Source organism: Camelus bactrianus, chromosome 16 (assembly GCF_048773025.1).
Source record: "Camelus bactrianus isolate YW-2024 breed Bactrian camel chromosome 16, ASM4877302v1, whole genome shotgun sequence".
Lineage (NCBI taxonomy): Eukaryota > Metazoa > Chordata > Mammalia > Artiodactyla > Camelidae > Camelus > Camelus bactrianus.
In genome coordinates, this window is record NC_133554.1 from 48996616 (window position 1) to 49019997 (window position 23382).

At 37.9% G+C, this 23382-nt stretch overlaps 1 protein-coding gene across 11 annotated transcripts in view; it reads left to right on the plus strand.

Annotated features, from left to right (window-relative positions):
* CEP112 (centrosomal protein 112) overlaps positions 1–23382 on the plus strand; it is a 381720-nt gene that overhangs the window by 156993 nt on the left and 201345 nt on the right. For all 11 annotated transcript variants that reach the window (XR_012499617.1, XR_012499618.1, XM_074343512.1 and 8 more), the window contains 2 exons: positions 6215–6322; positions 22906–23088. Coding sequence is in view for 9 of the 11 variants with exons in the window: in XM_074343512.1 (XP_074199613.1) it covers positions 6215–6322; positions 22906–23088 (291 nt within the window). In the remaining 2 variants the exon portion in view is untranslated. The remainder of the gene's footprint in view (positions 1–6214; positions 6323–22905; positions 23089–23382) is intronic.

The window sequence follows — 23382 nt, forward strand, 5'->3', positions numbered from 1 at the left end:
TAAACAAACAAAATAGTTAAAAGAAATCTTAACTTTCATCCTTAAATACTTAACAGAGTAGTGAGTGAAACTTTTTCCTAATAATATTCATCAATGACAGATCTCTTTTGCAGAAGAAAAATTAGCCAGAAAAAAGTCTACTGAGAACATGGGATCAGGAAATAGTCATTCTTTCTATAATTGGCTGATTTGAAGGGTTATTGTGAAGGTTAATTGTGAAAATAGTAACATTATTATTTTTAATACTTCAGCAGTTTTATTGACTTACTAGCCAAGGATTCAAAAGACTTGATTTCTTCTTTCATTCATATATAAAAATTTTGTGAATACTTGCTCCATATTGGCCATTGTTGTAGATTGTAGGGATTCAGAGATTATTAAGATGTATTTGTGGCTTGTGTGATAGACCGATGCATAGAAGTGTGTGATTATAATTGGTGGCATAACTAGTGGAATATATAGGTCATTTAGGAGAACACAGAGGGACATATAAGTAGCCCAGTAGATTATGTGTTTATCTGCAATTATGGCATCTTTGTGCAACTGTGAATTTCTCAGATACTTACATGTTAAAATGTTATTGGTAATGGATTTAGTAAAATCACTAAATACAAGGTTAGATATGCAATTTGATTTTATTTCTATATATTAGCAACTAACAAATAGAAAATAAACTTTGAAAAAGATGTCATGGTATCAGAACCACTTATCTAAGAATAAGTCTAACAAAAGAGTGAGGCCTGTATTTTGAAAATGAGGAAACGTTACTGAGAGAAACCAAAGAAGACCTAAACAAATTGAAGGATATATCATGTGTAGGGATTTGAACTCTCAATGTTTTAAAAATGTCACTTTTCCCCAGATTATTCTATAGAATCAACAGTTCTAAAAATCAAAATGTTAGCAGTGCTTTTTGCAGGGCGGGGGTGGGCAGTGAGGGAAACTGGCAAACTGATTCTAAAATGTCTGTGAAAATACAGAAGGCCAGGAATAGCCATGGCAGTCTGGAAGAAGAACACAACTGGAGAATTTATCCTACCAGACAGTGAGACTAATATCAAGCAATAGTAGTTAACAGAATGTGGTTCCAGCACAAGGATAACCAGTGTTTTAGAAGAAAGAGAAAAATAGGCTCACACGTGTATGATCAACCTGACTGATGTCAGAGGAAGTACTGCTATGCAGGAGGGGAAGAATGGTCATTTCAGTAAACGCTGCTGTGCCAGTTGGATAGCCACGTGGGAAAAAGAAAATCCTGCCCCTAATTTTATCCCATTCACAAATTAATTCCAGCACTGTAGATACACAAGGGATAGATAAAACAATAAAGCTTCCAGAAGAAAATGTAGGAACTAGGCAAAGATTTTCTAAATAGGAAACAAAAAGGCATAAAAACAAAGTAGTTAAATTCATCAAAATTAAAAGCTTCTGTTCATCAAAAGAGACCGTAGATAATGTGCAGCATACTCAGGGTGGGAGAAGATAAATGCAATTCAGATATTGAACAAAAATTCGTATCCAGAATTGATAAAGAACTCCTACAAATCAGTAAGGAAAGGACAGGCACCAAACATGTGTTAATTGATTTTCTCTGTTAAGGATATTAATTTCTTCTGAGTCTTTGAGCCAAGCACAGAAATAATTGTTTATCTGTCTTTCTGCCATTTGTATCTATCTGTCTGAAAATATTTGAAGGACGATTTCTTATGGTTTATCTAATATGTTTTAAATAAAACAAGATATATTTTGAATTGTACATTTCTAAAGAATTGTATAATTGTCTAGTGTGAATTATACATGTCAGATTACTGAGAACGTAACAACACAAGAGTACTTGAATAGAGGAAGAGCAATAACGTATATGACCATATTTGACAGAGACTGCCAGATGTCGGTCCAGTGTCCCTTCCTACTTTCTTACTAATGCGATAGACCCCTGATTTTATTTAGGGCAATGTTAGACACAGTTTTAAAACTACAGTCTCTTACCTTGCAGATGGAGTTTGGCTTTTAATGCCGTTCTAGTGAATGAGATGCAAACAGTGTAATTAATTTGCTATTGACAAGAGCTTGCAAGAAAGCCCCTTAAAAGAGTTTTCAACTCAGCTAATACGGACCCTTTGCCCTTGTCCCCTCACCCTTCACCCTTTGCCCTTCCTTTCCCAGATGTGCATAGCTGCAGAGGCCATTTTGCAACCATCATGGGAAGCTGAATTGCAGAGACCTTAACCCTGACATCTTTGAACTGCCGATGTAGCAGCCTATTTCTGAACTTTTTGTTACAGGAGGAAAACACAAAGGGCCTATGTTGCTGTGGATACTTCGGCTTTTTTCTTACATGTAGCTAAAGTAATGCTTGAGGCACCGGAAAATTCAACATCTTTGTTTACCTCTTTTCATTACCTGTAAACATTAAACATTCACAGAAATACACTCAAGCCCTTTTCTGCTCCTAATTTGATCACTCTTAGGCTTTTTGGAAGCCAGAGTTACATAAGAAAGGAGTGGAGTTTTTTTCCCCTTACACTTGAAGTTGAATGGAATATGGAATGATGTATGATGAAGCAGAATCTTTTGTATCCATGGCAACTGAGAACCCTGTGCTTCTATACAAACTTCAAGTATTTTACGAGACTTGCTTTTTGATTTTTGCTGTTAGATTGTGGAAGGAGGATGGAGTGGGGTCTTGCATTTTCGGTCAGTATAGAACACCATTTTCATATAGCAGTTACTATGGACTTTGAATTTTTCTTGATATTTAGATATAAAGGTCTTTTCATGTGCTTCAGATTTCTGTTTTGATTATAGAAGATAATTCTATTTTTGGGAGGAAGAAATTCTTTTTTTTAAATGAATTTACTACATAAAGCTCTTAATTTTTATTTAAAGTATTTTACTATTTTAAATATTTTAATATTTATTATTTCTTTTTAGTATTCAATCAGTGAAGCAGAATAAGAAAGAACCAAAAATCGATTTCATATAAAGATCTGTCATAAAAGTACTAAATAAACCAGATCTTCTTTGATCTACCTTTTTTCTTTCTCTTCTGTTTTTGCCTACTCTCCTTTCACCCTTAAGAATTTAATACATATTTATTCTGCATACCATGGCAATTCATAATGAAGATACAGAAGAAGGAATTATAAGTCATGGTTTCTTTTATTTGGGAGCTCATACTGTAGATGAATAAACAAAGCTCACCCATTTGAAACACTCCCATACTGGAGGGAAAAACACAACGTGCTAAGAAGATGATGTTAAGTCCTAGAGCGCAGAGAAAAGGTCGATGTTTATGTCAGTTGGTGAATGAAACAGCACCTCAGAGAGGAGAGGAGGCTTGAGTCAACCTTGAAGATTGAGTGTTTGGACGAGGGAAAATATGGGGAGGAACAGCTGTGACTTGTTTGGGAAGCGCCCAGGGAACTGAGGTGGAGGCAGTGTGGCTTGCTGAGGACAAATTAAGGGGACTCTGGTAGAGGTCTGATGTGAAAAGCACTGAAGGAGCTAGAGCCTTGAAACCCACATCTTGAGTTAGAAACCAACAAAAACCAAGTGGGCTCGACTGTGCTTCCTTTAATAATTCCTTAGCAGATTTACTCTTGACCACAAGGCTGAAGTCTCACGGATTGATCGTCTTAGAGCTCTTATCACTGAATTTAGAAGCTGATGACTTAGTATCATCAAGGTTGCAGTCTTCGGTATTTACAAAGAAATACTAAATGTCACGCCATAATCTAGATACTCCAGACTTTGATGTAGGAACCGGAAGCTGAAAGGTGTTGTTAGCAAGCAGTGGTGGGCGGCAATAGACATTTTGTTCTCGTCCAGTGACACTGGTGCTTCTCACTGAACAGCTCTGCTCCCCAAACCTTAAAGTTTAATCTGGATAAGTGCATTTGAGTGTTTTTTCCCCATATTTAATGTGAAAAACTGAAGGAAGTGTTTTCGTGGTTTATTCCTCCTAATACTCATGTTTTATCTAATCTTAGCACTTACCAAAAGGTAACCTGAAAGGAAGACATTGTGTACAAGTTGAAAAGGAGAAATATCTCAGCATATCAGTGAAGCAGAGTAGTAAGAATACAGAGTGGCCAGCGATAGAATGGTTATCACGTTAACTGACAGTTGCCTCAGAAAAATATCTTCCGAAGTTAAACTCAGGGTAGAAAGACAAATACTGTACCACTTTGAATTAAAGGTGCCATTTTCATGCTACTAAGCTGAAATCTCTTACTCTGTGTAAGAATGTCTCTTTCCTGTCACATGTAAAAGAGCATCTGGTAAAAGTGAGGACAATAATATATCATCTATCTAATTTTCTAAGCAACAGAAAACATAACATAGATTCAATACTGTGTTATTTAATTTATACGTGTTGTAAAGAATTTGGTGCTATTGTTGAAGATTGTTCATTCAGCAAATTTCAAACCAAGTTTGGTCCACTGTGTCTTTTTATTTATTTATTTTTGTTGTTTTTCCATTTGATTAGTATTTATTGAGTCCCTATATGTGCCAGGCAGTGTGCTAAATGGTTGAGTGAATGTGGAGTTACAGTCCATTGAGGGAGACAGAGATTAAAAACAGCCCTAATGAATAAGTAAGTTGTATAGTATACCATATATCCTATGGTAAAAAAGAAACAGTAAAGGAAGGAGATTGGGCGGACTTGGGGGGGGGGGGTGCGGAAATTAAAGCAGGGTGGTCAGGGAAGCCTCAGTACAAAGGTAACATTTAAGCAGAATTTTAAGACTTTGAGAAAGAAGCCATGTGACTGTCTGGGGGGAAGTTTGTAGACCCTAAGATGAGAGCATTTCTGGCATGTTTTAGGCCAAGTAAGGAAGCAGGTAGGCTGGAGTGGCGGTGATGGTGGAGGTATAGAGCAGCAGTGATGAGCTCAGAGCAGAACTGGGACTGGATCGTGTAAGGCTTCATAGAGCGTGGTCGACTCTGACTTTTTTAAAATAACAGCTTTATTGAGATATAACCATATACCAACAATTCACTCATTGTAAGTGTACAGTTCAGTGATTTTTAATATATTCACAGAGTTGTGCAACCATTGTCACAATCAATTTTAGAAGATTTTTGTCACCTCTAAAGAAACCCCATGCCCTTTAGGAGTCACCCTCCTACCCACCTTTCACCTTAGGCAGTCCCTAGTCTGCTTTCTGTTTCTACAGATTTGACTAGTCTGGAAATGGTCTTTTCTGACTGCCTTCTTTCACTTAGAATACTATTTTCAAGGTTCATCCATGTTGTAACACAATACTTCATTCCTTTTTATGGCTGAATAACATCCCATTGTGTGGATATGCCACATTTTGTTTATCTGTTCATCAACTGATGGACAGTTGGGTTGTTTCCTCTTGTTGGCAATTATGAATAGTACTGCTATGAGTATTTGTATATAAGTTTTTAGTATGGATGTCTATTTTCATTTCTCATCTATGAGTGGAATTCCTGGTTCATATGGAATTTATATGGGCTCATGTGGTTAAAACTCTGTGTTTAATCTTTTGAGGAACTGTCAAACTGTCTTCCAAAGTGGCTGCATGATTTCACATTCCCACCAAGAGTGTGTGATGGTTCTGATTTCTCCACATCTTCACCAGCACTTGTTATCTGTCTTTCTGAGTATAACCATCCTAGTGGGTGTGAAGTGGTATGTCATTGTTTTAAATTGAAGTTGCCTAATGACAGTGGAGTTGAGCATCTTTTCATATGCTTGTTGGCCATTTGTATACCTTCTTTGGAGACATGTCTTTCCAGTTCTTTTGCCCAATATAAAATTGGTTTTAACTGCCCATTTACGATTGAGTTGTAACAGTTCTTCACATATTCTGTGTATTCTAGATGCAAGTCGTTTTTCAGATATATGGTTTGCAAATATTTTTTTTTCCCATTCAGCACACAGCAAGGCCTTAATAAAATCTTGTTGACTAAATATCTGGATGTTCAAAATTGTATTTCCATTACAGTGTTACTGTAACATTAGAATTTAGTCAGTTATATACCAATTATAGTTTTCCTAACTTAAAACTATTAAAACATATTGAATTGACACATCTTTCATTATTTTATCATCTTTAAATTCAGTATTATGATTGGTGAGGTGTTGAAAACCTGTCATTTTAATGAATGGACAAATGACAAAAATATGGAATACCATTTGTCATGTAAAAATTTAATATTTGATTTTTAAATTTTATAGATGGAAAAAGTGGAAGCAGATCTAACTAGATCCAAGTCTCTTCGTGAGAAACAATCAAAAGAGTTTTTATGGCAGCTGGAAGATGTCAAACAACGATATGAACAGCAGGTTGGTCCTTCCTTCTGATGATGCTGTCTGATTTTCTGATGTACATGTAATCTCTCTTTTAAATATCTCTTTATATCACAAAATCTATGTACAGTGAAAATATTTATAAGGACATTATTACCAGTGTATTTGAAATATTTAAAATAATATTTGTTTCAGTAGAATCCAGAGATGGAGATTTTAAATCTCCATAAACTGAATGTTTAATTGAAACATTTACTGTGAATCTTCAGTTCTTCTATTTCTGTCAGAGGGTGAGTTTGACTTACTCATTTATTTAAGAAATAGTTTGGCATGCCTACCGTGGGCCGGATCCTGTCACCGACACTGGGCAGAGCAGTAAGCAGGGCCAACAGGGTTCCTTTCCTCATGGAGCTTGGATTTTGGTGGGAAGCCAGCCCATAAATAGAAGGTGAACAATTTCAGAGTGAGTTGCAAAGAGGGAACGAGGGTGTGTACCTAGACCTTGCCGGGTAGAGGATGAAGGAGGGTTACCAGCATTGGTCAGTGGGCAGGGGACCTTATGCTGAGAAAGTTAGGGAGGAGCTAGCCATGAAGTCTCTGCAGGAAGAGTGTTCCAGGCTCAGGGAACAGCAAGTTCAAAGATCCTGAGATGGGAGCAGCTGGGAATGTTCAAGGAACAAAATGACACTAAAGGCTGGTTTGGCCAGGAGCCTTGAGAAGAGAGATGAGGGGGAGTGAGGCTGGGACCGGGACATGCAGGGAAGCATACGGAGCTTAGATTTTGTTCTCACTACTCTGCCTCTTATTTATTCATAAGAAAGGTTTTATTTGCATCTTTTAAAAAATACATTCCTGCTAATTCTTGGAATATTTAATTAAGGTGGCTGTTAATTTTTACTTGTTTGTCTAATTTGCTTGTCTTGTTTCCTTAACATCTAGGAAAACAGTGATTAGCTTAGTCAGTTAAAATTTTTTTCTAAAGACGGTATTTGAACCTTCTTATTCTGGAAACCTGAGTAGTATTTTTCATTATTATATTTTTAGTCCCTTATTAAGTGGGTACCTCATCTACCATTCCTATAGGAATATTTTTACATGTGCAAGATGATATATGTTCATGAAGGATTATTTGGAATAATGAAAAAAGTTTATAAAAGCCAATGATTAAATAAATTATGCTAAATCTAGACTATGGAATACTGTCATTAAAAATATTAATATAAACTATATGAGCCAACATAAATTCCTAAGACATAATGTTATAGAGGGGAATAAAGCACATCACAGAACAATTTTTATATTATGATCTTATTTATGTATACATGTATCTGTATCATATAGCTAGATATGAAAGTTTAGCTTTAAAATTCTAGAATGCATGTCTATAAAATGGGCATGAAATTATAGGTTAGATTATTATAAACTGAGACTTTCATTGTATGCTTTAAATAAACTTTTACTTAAAATTTCACAAAGGGCATGTGCCATGCATCGCTTGCATAATTAAAACATTAAGGTTATGAATGTAAAGAAACAATAGAATAGAGTAAATATAGAATATTTATATTATATCTATAGTATTGTAAGTGGAAAATAAATTTGGAGAAATGAAATACAAAATCAATTCAAACAATTCATATACAGTATAAAATTACCCAAGAGATAAAAATCCTAAAAGATAAGAAAAGACATAGAAGAGAGAACAATAGCAGATTGTTTTCAATGATGCCGAAATATGTATCGCTTTAAATTTTCTAACTGCAAAAGCCAGTGCAAAAGAATTATTTTACCAGGATCTTTTTTTTTTTAATGATGTAAGAATAAAGTATCTGATTTCTGACTAATAGGTGATGGCAACTGAAAGTCATTCTGACATATGCCAACTTAAAAATACATTTCCACTGAAATACACTTTCTCTAAAGAGCTATAGAAGGTGTTTTCCAGAACTTTAATACTAGAATGGAGGTTGCTTGGGAAACTAGCTTTAGAAACGAGGCATAGAAATTTATACAGGAAGTGGAACCCACAAGTAGGAAGGGGGGAGGGGTAAGAGGGAAACTGAGGCAATAATTCATCAAATTTAAATAAGAATATCGAAGGAGGGCAAGAAATGTTGTTTGTTAACATGCTGGAGTGTAGACCCGAGGTGATTTGGGGGCTAAAAGCAGTATCAGAAGCACTAATAAAAACAAGCAAAATGTCTGTTCCACCGTGTAAACTGATGAAGGAACAGTGGAGAGAGGAAAACCAGCAAGTTTAAAACTCTCTGGCACACAAATACTCATCAGAAGCTATTGTACTGCAGGGTATGTATAAGGGGTTGAAAGTTCTCTGAGAGTTTTTAAAATTATATTTTCATTTTGATGGTAACCATGTGGATGACACATTTATAACCAAGTGTAGCCAAGTAACTTCAGTGTCTGATTTGCATTTATTTTGTGATTTTTTTGGCACAACTCTGGCCTTTTCAGTTGGATGTAGTAAGTGAAACCACGGAAGAAAATTAACATTTGACTAAATAAAAGTTATTTTAAGTTAAAGAAAACAAAGAAATAATATTTACAGCAAATATGATAGACAGAGAGTGATTCCTTTTGTTAAATTAATAAATGTATAACAAATAAAAATAAGATATAAATAAAGTAATTAGCACAAATTATAAGAAAATCATTAATGCCCCAATAAATGACCAGGCAAAGGAAAGAAACATATAAGAAATAAATTGAGTAAATGACCACGTAGGAACATCTTCAGCCTTGGTGTTAATAAAAATGCAAATTAGAACCAATAATGATACATCATCTAAAGTTGACAAAAGTTTAGTAAAATTAGTACTTTCATATGTTGCTAGTGGCATTATAAATTAGCATAGCCAAAAGGATTTTGGTAGTACCCACCAAAAGTCATAAAAATGTTTATACCCTCTGGCCCAATTGTCCTTAACCTTGAAAATCTGACAGAAATATTCAAATAATGAAGTCAGTTAATTTTTAGATGTTGGGAATCGTGGTTGATTCTTTTTCTGAGAGCTCTAATTTCCACATTGTGATAGTGTCTTTTTAATGTGACTGTCACTTTTTTAGTGTAAAAATAAATTTATATAAGCTCATTTGAAAGAATGTTAAGCTTCAAAGGTTTTTATCAGAATTATAGGTTTTAAAATGTACGAAATGTTTGTCTTTTATCATCTTGGGCAAACATTTAATAAGGAAAATTGATTAATTCTTTAAAGATTGATACTGTTAATAGAAACGATACACTATTGAATCAATTTTTCTGTATTTCATTTTCATGAAAAAGAGAAATGATATAAATGTTATACAAATGTATAACAGGAATTTTTTAAAAACCACTCGAAGATCTCTGATGTCAGTGCAGATTTCACCCATTTTTATTCGTCCTATGTCTGTAGGCCTGTTCATTCGAGCCCATGTTGAGAGTGAAGATCCCAGGCAGTAAATTATTAAAGGAAAGATAAAACAAGAGTATGAGCTAGTAGGTTTTAGGAGAATATTCACTGATGTGATAGTATAGAAACTTTTTCAAGCCTTTTTTTCAGCAGAAAATTCTATTAACTGGAACAGTGTTCCCCTTGACCACTCCAAATTAAGGTTTTTACTGTGAAAGTTTGTCACGAGAAAAGACAGGCATATAGTAACGGTCCCTACAAGCCAGCACGAGTTCACTGAAAGTGAAGCCGATTAAACTAAGCTCGTTTCCTTTTTGAAAAGGGTGGCCAGGCTGGTAGATAAGGAAAGAGAAATAGATGTGATACATGTGGACTTCACTGAGCCCTCTGACAAGGCCCTTCGTGAAGGCAGAATGGGACACGTGGTTCAGCTATTGGTACATTTATGTGGTTAAATGCTAGTTTAAAAGGTCGTCTCTGAATGACTAGTGTCAACCTGAAGTGAGGTTTCTAAGTGGGTCACTAGGTGATGATACAGGAGCAGTTTCCTGCTTGCTTAGAGTTCACAGGAGTAGTTCACATGTGGGAAATGGAAATCAGTTTTCTGAAGCTTTCAACAGCTGAAATTAAGAAGATTACATTTTGGGGAGCTGAATATAAAATACCATGCTTCGGTTTAGAAAACCATCTGCAGAAAGTATGTGGCAGGGGAGGCGTAAGGTTGTAGGGGGTGGGGGCGGCAAGGAGGACGAACCCCCTGAAACAGGGGACTAGTGGGAGCTAAAAGATATGGTCTCCAGTGTGTACATATCAGGTCACATGAGGAGTAGTCGATCCTGGTCGCCAGATTTTAAGTAGGACACTGACAAACTCAAACATGTTCAAAGTAGGGTTTCCAGGAACACAGAAACGTTTAGAACTATGTCAGAGGGAATATTTCAGGAAATAAGGATATTCTGCCAAGAGAAGACAAGACTACAGAGAATTGCATATCTATCTGTTTTTAAATTCAGGGTCTGTAATAGAGGAAATGTTAGGATTGGTTTGTATAATGATAATCATAATAGCCAACAGTCAGTAGGACCTACTCCAGGCCAGGTGCCGTTTCTGTGTGCTTTACATGACTTCAGCCACTTCCCGTCTTCGCAGTAATCTTGTAAGGCAGGTACCTCTATTCATTCTTGCCATCTTCCAGTTGTAGAAACTAAGACATATCCAGTTAAGTAACTGGTCGAAGGTCCCACACAGTTGATAGTTGGTTGATATGGACTCCCTGTAGACTTCCAGGGGGCAGAGATTGAACCTCTGGGCAGAAAGTATCATGAGGAACATTTTGAGTTATTTCAAGGTAGTTCTTTCCTAAAGAATTATTCATATATCCAGTGGTTGGTCTTATGAGAAAGTATGTTTCCCAACCTGAGCGTGTTGAGGTAACTGCCCTGAGTGTGGTGGGTGGATGCTGTGCGTTGTGGGTGGGGAGGGGGCCCTGCTGCTAATGTCACTTCCAGATCCAACGTTCTGTGACTTTCCGTCCCTTGTTGATTAGACCCTCCACTCCTCTGTGGGTCTCTTGACAGATGTAGCTGCTCCGGTTCCATCACAGACTTACTTCCATTCCTCATTGCAGGGTTTCTGCCTTCCCAGTTGCCACTCAAGTACAAGTGTGGCAACCTTTCTGTTATTTTTGTCTTACAAATGGAAACATAAAAAATCTAAAAATCTTAAATGCTGTGGTTGTAGCATGTCACACTGGAAGGGGATTTAGATGCTGATCACCCAGGTCCTTGCCTCTCAGACTGGGGTAGGTGATCCTGGGATAGCGAGTGAGTGCCCACCAGGGTGGGTGTGAAGCTGCCGGCAGATTTCCCAGAGCATGGATTCACTAGATTATTTTGTGGGGAAGCAAAGTAGTTTTACTGTTGGGGTAACATTCGTATTAAAACAAACATAGACTTTTCCTGTTTTGTAAAATGCAAAGTTCTCATGAATTTTTTAGATAAAATAGGACATTTACGCGAAGCTGCTTCAGGCTGTGCCCTCAGATCCCCTGGGGAGGAGTACTATTCATTTTCACTGCTGTGAGGGGTACTTTGGAAGAAAAGTTTTAGAAGCACTTTTCTGGTCTAATACGCACATTTTATAATGAGAGAATTCACATCCAGAGGAAATGAACGACTTAGGCCTTCTGGGCCTCAATTTTCTTATTCAGCTGTAATTTTTAAGTCCCTCCCATATACAGAGCATCATGCCAGGGACTGCAATGAAGTGAGAAAAGCAAAGTGCTTTTTAAAAGTATTTTAGCCAAAATGCACGCATTAAGTGTGCAGATGTGGAGAGAAAAACATCAAACACATGGGATAAACACTCACACAAATATCCTGTAAAGCCCAAGCTTTCATCAAGATTTCCTGTTTCTTTCCTGTATAACCCATTGGAACAAAAAGACAATTCTAATTGTCTTTTCACAAACCTCATTCAAGTTGGAAACAAACAACAAAGCAGGCATGCTAGGATTTCCTGAACTATGGAGATTTTTTTTGGCAACCCATCATATCATTCTTTAATCTTAATATTTTATATCTTCTTTTTTCACTGCAAAGCCTTTAAAGGGAAATGTAGTTCAACAGATTAAACAAGTGGTCAGATTTCCCAGAAAGAATAAATACTTACTGTTGTCAATTACCAAAAGCACTGAAGGGCCAACCCCTTACAAGTTACCATTATTTGAAACTTAAAATATTTTGGTAGCAAAGACAAGTCAGAAATTATACAAGATAAGCAACTGGGAAATTTTAAGATCAGTTGAGATATTTCAAAAGCAGATAGCATGCAATTCCCAGTTTTTTTTCTCTGTAAATAGTTTACTTTTTTAGTTATCTAGATTTTTTAGGTAATAGAGCCTGAAAACATAGACCTCTTAAATTAGATTGGTCTACACTGGAATAGGGTATAGCAGAAAGCAAGAGAGAGCGGAAACAGGGGGTCCAGGTTCTCAGCATAGGTGGAGGTGCTGGCCTCGGAGGGGAGGGGCCTCGGCTGTACCTGGTGGGAAGTGGGGAAGGGACGGAGGCATGGAAGTTTGTAGACGCTATTACTGGAGCTTTTCCTTTGTGAGATGGGGGGAAGATTGTTTGCTGAGACTGAAGGAATTACATGGAGGGGAAAGCGGACGGAAGTGGGAATTGTTTGAAATTATTTTGGTGATGGCACTACTGATATGGGTAGAAAAACTTGATAAAATTTCTGTCTGATATTGTGATCCCAAATGAGGTTGATGACCATGAATTTGTGGGTCTGCCTTTCTTCAAAATGGATTTTCATATGATTTATTAATGTCTACAGCTAGTACACTGCTGCTAATCTCTCTGTCGTGTTCTTCTTGCTCACCTATTCATACTTTTCTTGAAAGTCTCTTTTGCTTGGCTTTCCTTTTTCAGTTTGTAATAATCGTTGAGCCTCAACTACAGTCACTGGGCTCCTCATTGGCGATCAAGACAAATGCAGTGCCTGACCCAGTGATGCTCCAAGTCTTTTGAGTTATTTTTTTCCCACAACCACCTAATCCAGGGAGTGCAGCCGTGTTTCACGGCACAGACGGTCCTACAGGAAGCAGGCAAAGCCAGACTCCTGGCCTCTTGGGCTTCCAGCATCAGAGAGGGACCCCGTCTGTGAAGCAGCAGAACCTGGGCCCGTGAGTCCAGGGCACGTGCTGGGAGCCAGGGTTCATGGAACAGGCGTTGATTCTTGATGAAAGGTGCTTAGGGTAGGGTCTCAGCTTCCTTTCTGTAAAATCTCTTGGCTTGGAACTTTTCTCATCTAGGTTAAAACAAATGACGCTGTTACCTAGAGTGAGAATTAAGCAGGCAAAGATGAGCAGTTTTTTTCAACGACTGTAGTATGAAGTGTAGATGTTTCATTTTAGGGATATTCATTTTTAGAATGTTTCCCAGATAGTGACAGGGCTGACTGATGATCCCATTGTCCAGGTACCTAAAAAATCTAAAGTCGAGTAATGTCTTTCCAGTCATTCATTACTCAAGGCGTATTACTGAGGAACTACTTTGTGCTAAACACTGTTCCAGGGGCTTAAGACATGGCAGTGAACAAAACAGAGTCTCTGCACTTACAGTAGGGGAGACAACAGCAGCCACCCCAACCTTAGAAGGTAATGTAGGTGAGGTCATGGTAGTTGCCATGAAATAAAGCAGGAGCAGGTGTTCGTGAGTGAAGGGGCTGTTTTTATATAAGGTTGTTATTTCATCTAAGATGTTATTTTAGGTAAGGTTGTCAATGAAGGACTGAAGAAGTGATATTTGAATTAAAACCTGAATGAAATGAAGGAGGAAACCATACAAAACCTGAGATGAGGAAAGAATGTTTCAGGCGGAGGGAACAGGTTGGTATATGGCTGGAATGGAGTGAGCTGGGGAGAGTGGGTGGAGCCGAGGTGAACTGATTGTAGGGGAGGCAGGAGAGGAGGCAGAGAGGCTGGCTAAGAGACCATTGTGATAGATTGACCAGAGGTTACTATGGCTTGTTCTAGGGTGGGAGTGGTGGGTGATGGCCAATGGTCAGACTTAGGATAGATTTTACAAGCAGGACTTGTTAATGAATGTGAAGTAGAGTGTGAAGGAAAGAGGGGACTCAAACATGACTCAAGTTTTCCAGCTGAGCAACCAGGTGAACCGTGGTGATAGACATTGACACAAAAGAGAAAGAAAAGGAAGTCCCGGTACTGAGCCAAGGGACATACCAACAATTAGGGATGGGGAAGAGATGGAGGAAATAGCAAAAATGACTGAGAAGGAGCAGACAGTCGGGTAAGAGGAAAAACCAAGAAGATACGATTTCCCATACGCCATGTGCAGCGAGTGTTTCAGGAAGGAGGAAGTGAGTAACCAGTTGTTTTAGGTGTTGCCAAGAGGGGAAATTAGATGGAGACTGAGAAATGACCATTGGATTTGGCAAGGAGGTCTTTAGCTGCCTGACAAGACCAGTTTCAGTAGAATGTGGGAACAAAAGGCTGAATGATATGGGTAGAGAGAGGATGGGATGTAAGCAACCCTTTGAGGAATTTTGAAAGAAAGGGAGCAGAGAAATAGGGCAGTCGCTAGAGGGTTGTGTAGGATCAGGGGAAAGGTTTTTAAAAATGACATATAGTAAAAACATATTTGTTGATGAGCATGATCCAATGAGAAGAAAATGTTGATGATGCAGAGAGTGATGGGATAATTGTGAGAGCGACATGCGTAATGTGGCAAGAGTGGATGGAACCCAGTCCAGAGATGGAAGGACTCACCTGGCAGCAAGGCCATCCATCCGTTCAATTCAGAGGAAAGGCAGAGACTACACAGGTAGACAGGCCAATTTGGTGATAAGGTAGATGAAGTCATTCTCTTCTGACCACAGTCGTCTCTTGGTATCCATGGGGGACTGGTTCTAGGACCCCCCTTGGATACCAAAATCCATGGATGCTCAAGTCCCTTTTACAAATTGATGTAGTATTTGCATATAACCTATGCACATCCTCCCATATACTTTAAATCATCTCTAGATTACTTAGAATACCTAATACAATATAAATTCAATGTAAATAGTTGCTAGAGCACTGCAAATTCAAGTTTTGCTTTTTGGAACTTCCTGGAATTTTTATTTTTTCCAAATATTTTCAATCCTTGGTTGAATCCACAGATGCAGAACCTACGGATAGGGACGCCAGCTCTCCTTTTAGTTCTGATGGCTCGTGAGTGCCACAGGTTCCATTCAAAATGATGAATAATGATGATGCATTGTAGGCAGTGTGAGGAAAGTATGAAGAAAATAAAGTCTTCGCCCATATGCTGGAGGAGTTTATAACCTGATTGATCAGTTCGTCCTTCTAATTTTCAGACTAGCTGGGAAACTCTGATGATTTTTATTTTTCACATTCATTCCACAGCAGTGATATACTATTGATTAAGTCATACTAAATGTGTTTTAGAAAAACAGACATAAGGTAAAATAAATTAAAATACACAGTTAAGACTTTTTTTTTTCAGAAAATGTTGAACTCTAAGAGGGTGTGTTCTTTGTTAATGAATTTTCTATTTGAGTGGTTTAAGTAAACCGTCATTAAACCATGAAGAAATATCTTGAAGCATCCAACTCTGAATCTTTACTGGGTTTTAACTGAGATCTGGCAGATAAAAACACAGAAAACAGTAGCTAAATTTTCAAAAAGTTTTAAAAGCCCCCAGATAGTTCCTGTCACTCATCACCTACAGGCGCCGGCTAAGTATTTTGAGGTGTTAGCTGGGAAAGCAAACTGCCCAAAGCAGTACTTGCTTCCAGCACAGGCAGCACTGATGGACCGTCCTTCTAATCTCATGGTGCTTCCAGCCTTCAGCTTTCAGCGCATCCTGGGGCTTCGGCGGGCATTTGTCCAGGCTGTTGAAGGTTGACTGTCGAGGAGAAGGAATGAAGTGGCAGCATGGGCTGGCAGATCCTTGCTGCATCTCTCATAGCAGTTAGCACAGCAATCTTAAACTTCCAGATAAAGAGAATTTGGGTAACTACACTGAACTGTTGATTGTCAGATTTCATGGATGGCTCAATTTGTTGTAGCAAATACCTAATCCTGGAGCCACAGGGACACCCACAGATGACAAATTCTATTTCTGTTCTGGACACACTGCTGACTTTTTATTATTTCTTTTGGTGCCTGTTTCTATTAACATGTTGTTTAGAAAGTCAGACCATACTGTAGTAGTTTATGTATTGAAAATGTATTTTTCCTTTGATTCCAAAGGGTTGGAGTCTTTATCTCTCATGAAATGGAATGTCAGATAGCACATTTTATATCGTATAAGTGCAATTTAATAAAAGACTCTAACATATTTTAGTGAGGAATCAGTCTAGTGAAAGGGTGCTAATTTTATAGTAGACTGTCTCACTGGAGCTAAATTTCTAGAAATCTAGAGAATTTAGTAACTTATTTTGACATTTCAGATGTGCTGTTTTGCTATTGCAAATGGGAATCTGCTCAGAGACATAATCTGATGATGTCAAGTCTATAGCTCATTAAGCAAAAAAAAAAAAAACAACAACACAGGGCATGATGGACTTGTCTTTTAGTGTGGATCTTAATGCCCCGAGTCTTGTCAACTACATAAAAGTCATACTAAATTTCACAGCCAAGAAGCAAAAACGTTTCACAGGAAACCCTTGAGTAGGATATGAGCTGATGTGGAAGTGTTACCTGACAAGCCCTGTAGAAAAGTCCTTGACTTTCAGTGGCTAGTGTTTTAAAACAAAGTGCCTTTTGAACTATCGTTAGTCTAATGTATATACTTGTTCACAATTTTGAGCTGACATTCATCTATCTTTTGAAATATGTGGCATGTTTACTATAGCTCGTGATTTTACTAGGTAGTGACCTTCTGTGCTACTCCAGCCACACTGATCCGAGGCGGAGATGCCAGAGTTGCTTTGGCATAGTATTGAGGGTGAGGTCAAGATTCTCAGGAAAATGAGAGTATTAGAATGGTTCGTTACTTCCGGCCAGATAACCTGGCCCGCGGGAGGGCCTGTTAACTGCTGTGATTTCATCATAACGTAGTTGTTCCCAAGAAGAGCATATAACTGTTGTAGTCACTGTTTTTGCATGCTTCAGAGTCACTGGATGTTCCTTTATTTTTGAAGGCTAGCTTGGCTGGGCGTAAAATTCTCTGCTCTTCCTTTCTTTCCTTGAAGTTCTGTACAATAGTTCCACTGCTTCTTGGCACTAAGAGGTGCTCTGAACACAGCTTCTTTAGTCATCCCTTGGTTGTGTAAATTTTCATCCTCAAGCTTTTTCTGTTTCCAAGAATGGTTTAGGTTCTATAATCCTTGAGTTTTTCCATGTTTGAGTTTCGTTAAGATATTCTTGAGCCATTCTGTCCCTCGATCTGAATCAGTTTTTCTTGGTATACAGTGTGCTTTGTTTATATACACATTTAGCTCTTCATTCATTTCAGGGGAATTTTCTTTATATACATGGATTTTCTTTTTCCACTTTTCCTCTGTATTATCTTTTCTTTGTCTCCTTCACAGACCTACACTATGATTATCTCAAGTCTTTTGTCAATATCAGTGATTCAATTTTTAGCCACATTTATTCAACTCATTGTTTCTAATTTCGAATTAATTTTGTGATGGAGTTATTTGATCCTCGGTTAATTCTGTTGTTTTATCTTCTTGTCCCTGAGTTCTTCTTCCATTGCACTCATGTTCTTATTAAGTTCTCCCATCACTCTAATTGTTTCTGATTTTTAAGGTGTGTTTTCGTCTTGTCCAGAAGGATGGGACTTCCTTGCTCTCTTCCTTCCTTCTCCACCCGTCCTCCTTTTTGGGCAGAGTTCATTTTTTACCTGGTGTAATATTTGTATAGTTGTGCAGACATTGTTTTCCCTTCATCTTGCTTGTTTTTAAAGTGTGCAGCTCTGTCTAAATCTGCAATTTGTTCTGGTATAACATGCATGAATTCTCTTTGACTCGTTTTCTATCATTATTTTCAGCCCGTCTGTCTGTCTTTGAATTTCAGTTTGAGGGCATGGGTATTTCGTTGCAGTTACTTTTCAATAACTTGAGATTATTGATAAGGATGGAGGAGGAGAATTTAATTGGGATCTCTGAGCAAATTTTGTTAGAGAAACTGATGTTCGCTCTGTCTCTTAACATTTTATTAATGTCCTGCACCATGATTTGCTCTTTGTATGGCTTTTTTCTTTTTTAATGGGAGCTTTGAAGCCTAGCTTTTATCAGAAAGAATCAGCCCCAATTTTTTACTTTCCCAGTTTTATTCATTTCTTTCCAGTAGCCATTTTATGCCATACAATTACCATCTTTAACCCCCTACTCAGGCAGAACAGGGAAAAGAGAGTGATTGATATTTAGTCTGTTTCTCTGTAAAATTGGAATATTAGAAAATATTCCTCAGCATTATTTCCAGCAGTTCTTCCTGTGGGGGAAGGGGACCAAATACTGTGTCTCCCAAAACCATGTCAGGATCTTCTCTTTCTTGACTGTCACCTTTTGAAATTTATGGCTGAGATACTATTCCGTGTTTCTTGTTTGGTTGCTGCCAGTGAATGTTCTTTTGTTTTATTTTTAACATTTGTTTTTGTTCTTTTCCAATTTTCAGCTTCCTCTACTGTCTTTACCTAGAAGTTTCAGTGCCAGGTGTGTTCAGTATGAGGCAGAGGTTTCCTTGGAACACAGTCATTCCCTTGCTGTAAAACCATTCCAGCAGCAGTGAGTGACTGTCAGGTTTGTAGGGAAGATTCCTAAGTCAAGCAGCCTCCAAATCTCTCCAAACTCTTTGACTTTCACATTTCTATTCACTTGAAATTAGAGTCGTTATCACTGACGTATAGGACAGCTCTGCTTCTGGGGCCCCTAACTGGAGACTCCTCCCCTCCTCCTTTCCTAGCCAGGAAATGGGGGCGGGGCGTGGGGCTCTCTTTCTACTTCCTACAGCTTTAACTCATTCTTATAGCAAAGCTTGCAGAATATAGATTATGTCATTTGAAGTTATTTTAGTTAGTATTTTATACCATGATTCCTCCTTTTTAATGTTTTGTACATTCTATCATATCTGTAATTTATTCTGGTTTTAGAATTTCTGACTTTGAGGTGTGTTATTGGGATGTGTTGATCTTCTATGTATTGTGTACTGAGAAGTCATGACTTATTTCATCCCCTTTGTCTTATTAAAAGGTGTTCAGGCCATATTTGCTAGCACTAATTTTGCTGTAAAAAAATTACCGGAACTTAAAATATATATTCTGAGACCTCTGGAGACTTGGATATCTAGCACTTCCTCTTGGTCTCTCTCAGGGTCTGGATGTGCTCCTGCCCATGGGCACTTTCATGAAGCCTGAGTTGGAGAGAGGACACCATCATCAGACTGCAGTGGGATTCAGTCTGTGATGGAGGGCTTTGCTTTCAGGGACTTCAGAACTTCAAAGCTTCACTCTTGAACTTCATGTTCAGAGTGTGTTGGGGCGTAGCATAGTGGGTAGAGCAGGCTCCTTATTCATCTCCTGTTTTGACCAAGAAAAAGGACAATTTCACATGAGTCAATCTAGTAGTTTCTAGGCAATAAAGCCGTTTTATCACCCAAACCCTAAACCACCCAGCTATCAAGACCAGCCTCACAGAGGATAGCAGATGCTACCAGATGTGTGCATGTGAGGCCTAGTTTCTTCCCTTGTCCCTGGAAGACATTGCCAGTTTGCTTTAATACCTGTAAGGTGGGCATTACAAGTATAGTTACCTGGCCCACAAGGATTAGAGAACTTAAAGCCTTTCCTCCTATGTTACAGACAGCTCGTATTTACCTGGCCTTAATTAAAAATTCCTTGGTGACGGTGCATCCTCTTCCCCCTTGGCATGTATTATGGTTCCTGGACCACCCTGACTTAGAGACCTCATTTGACCACTCAGCATTCATCCTTGTGGATGCTCTCTGCTTTTACATCCTCCACATTTTCCGTGATGTACCACCTCCCAGTCACCAGTAACTCCATTACACATTATTGCTGGTCAACTAAAAGTATCTGGTAGCTCAAGGTAAAGAGGATATGCTACTTCGTGTTTACCTTTGAGATGTGCCCACATAAAGGACCAAACTGGAAAACCCAAAGAACTCTTTTTTTAACATTTATCTACATGGAAGGGGCTAGGAACCTGGAATTTTAACACAGATCCACCTTGATGGTGGCATTTGTGGTTATGAATATCGTCATGAAAATATTTCTGGAACGTTAGGGTTCTTCTCCTGGATTCTACCATTAATCTGCCACCCCTGCCTGAAATTGCTGACAGCGAGGAAACCTAGGCAAAGACTAGAAAGTTCTCATAACATCTAGAAGTTGGCCAGAGTTAGATTGAGCAGACAGGCCTTCACATTCAAAGGCTCCAGCAGCCTTGAGATTTGTTCATTCACTAGAGTCACTAAGTACCAAGTCCTGACAAAATAGCAAACTATTTCAGTCATTTAATTTATGAACATCTATCTTTAGGTTTCAAATTCTATTATCTCTATTTCATTTGTTCCTGATTTTTTTAAATGAATAAACTGAAATTTGAACATGAGCAGAGTCACTGATCAGTCTCTCAGAACTCTTCAAGTAACTCGGAGAGTTTCTGTGGAAGTGCATCATTCCAGAGCCTAGAACAGGGCAGTGCTATTACTAATGATTGCCATAGTGAGTCCAGATCATGTGTCTTTTCTTGGGGAAAATTGCTGTAATTCTTCTGTCTTAATAATAGGTCAATTGGTTACTTTCCCTTAGAGTACTGTAAAATATTTTGCTTTGTATCAATTTTAAATTGCACCCATTATCCCAATTTTTTAAGCCTTTTGAGAATCAGATCTCAGTAGAACTTTTCATTTCCTCCTATTTCCTTTCAGTGTGTTACATATTTTAATGTGTTTTACTAAAGTTTGTAATTTTCTTATTATAACATGCGATAGTATAACACTGAATAGAAATAATAATGTGTCTAAGAATATTCTAAAAATATCCTAACTCAGTAATTCATATACTTGGCTGCCTGAAAATGATGCAGTAATATCAGTAAAATTTTAAATTATTTTTTTGTTGGGATTAGCTTTGTAGTTATGTGAATCAACAGAGTTAACCATGCACATTTATTTTAAATAATCAAAGAAAAATTTTCTTTGCTACTTAGTATAGTATATAAGGAGAGAATTTAGATATATATATTTTCCAGTATATTGCCAACAGTAGAATACCATGGAAGAAAGATCCCTAAATTTTTAACAGACATAAATTCACTAGAATGCATCTTTGTTCTCAGATGCAAAATAAATTTTTCTGTATTATTTTATACACAGTTGTATTCCAGTAAGTGTATGTATTCAAGAGTTTGTATACTTTTTTTTCTTCTAAATAGTGTAATAAATTTGTGAGTGGCCAGAAATTTATTGTTGATTTTTCAGCTCTCTAAGAAAAATCACAGTAATAAAACATTTTGAAAACTACATTTAAAAGAGGTTTAATCTGTGTTTTGATTCTTAATTTGCAATCAGAGGATGAGAATTTTAAATCTCAAAAGAAAATAAGTTCTGAAATGGAGCTCAGCATGCACGCCTGGAGAAATGAATACTATCGCTTTAAGATAAGGTAGTCTGGTGATTCATTGCACGAAACAAGATCGATTTGGAGCAGGCTCCTACTGTTAGCTTTTTTGAAGGTGGATTCTCACGCCGAAAATAACACAACATATTCTAGATAACAGCAGTTTTTTCCCCTGAAATCCACCAAAACTGAAGAAAAATCCAAGTGACTGTTCTTAGCAGCTGTGTGGCCTGGAGTTCACTGGGGAAGCTGGCTTCCTGCAGTCCCCTATTCATCACCTGCTTCAAAGACAGCCTGGCTGGCTATAGTTTGCAGGCCAGGTAGGGTGCCATTGTGCACAGTCTGGGAGGATTAGTATCAAAGCTGCGGCAACCAGGCCCTTGGTCTCGGGCTGCCATTCAGTCTAGCAGGGAGAGGCTAAGACTGGCCAAGGTCACAGTCTCCAGTGTGGAGTGGACTGGGAAAGGATCCTGAGAATAGAATGCTTTTTATGAAATCATGGCGCAAGCTTGCAGCACAGCAGGTGCCCTTCTGGAACACATAACATCTGTTTATGTTGGTATACCGTAGCTGACAACGAGATAATAGAGCTTTGAAATTTATCATTTTATTAAAAAAAAAAAGACAACTGTATATACAATAATCCAGATGCGTATTTAGCTTCGATCTTTTATTTGAAAACCATAAAGAAAACTGACCGATTTGATTGCTGCTTTTTATGTGTATATATGTAAGCAAAAAGCAAAGCGTACTGACTGTTAACCATTTATAACCACTGCTGATCAGTAATACCCGAATTCCTGGGGAGGAAATACCTAGCATTCAACATAATTTTTTTCAATGTTCAGGCATTTGTGTCAACAGATTGCAGAAGGATTTACTGAATATTCCCAACTGTCTTGAATATTAGGAGGTTTAGATCAAATGCCCCCCTCAAAATGAGAGTATTTTAAGGGTGAGGTAATAATGACGCAAAAATAAAATTTTCAACTTGGACAAATTAGAGAAAAATTAAGCTGTCCATGAGTTGTCATGACGACAAGGATGTTCTGTTGATGAACTGTCCTCCTCATTGTCCAATCAGATAGTAGAGCTGAAGCTGGAGCATGAACAGGAGAAGACGCACCTATTACAGCAGCATAACGCAGAGAAGGATAGCCTACTCCGAGACCATGAACGGGAAATTGGAAACCTGGAGAAACAGCTTCGCGCTGCCAACATGGAGCACGAAAATCAAATCCAAGAGTTCAAGAAACGAGATTCACAGGTAATTATCAATAATATTTGATAAAACGGGTATCTGTTTTTAAAAAGTCATCAGCGTTTCATGTTTTCTTCTTATTCTTGTTGATGCACGCTGTTTGATCATTTGCAAAACTGACATATAAATGTGATTTTTTTTGTTTTCTCCCCACCCCCCTTTTTGGGGGCTGAATAAGGCTTTAACTACAGAAACCACAGGTAGCCAGATTAAAAATCCCATGGCGCGCTATAACTTGGCCCCTTTTTTATAATCTTGTCTCAGTTCCTTTCATGATGGATTTTTTTTAAGGTATCTGCC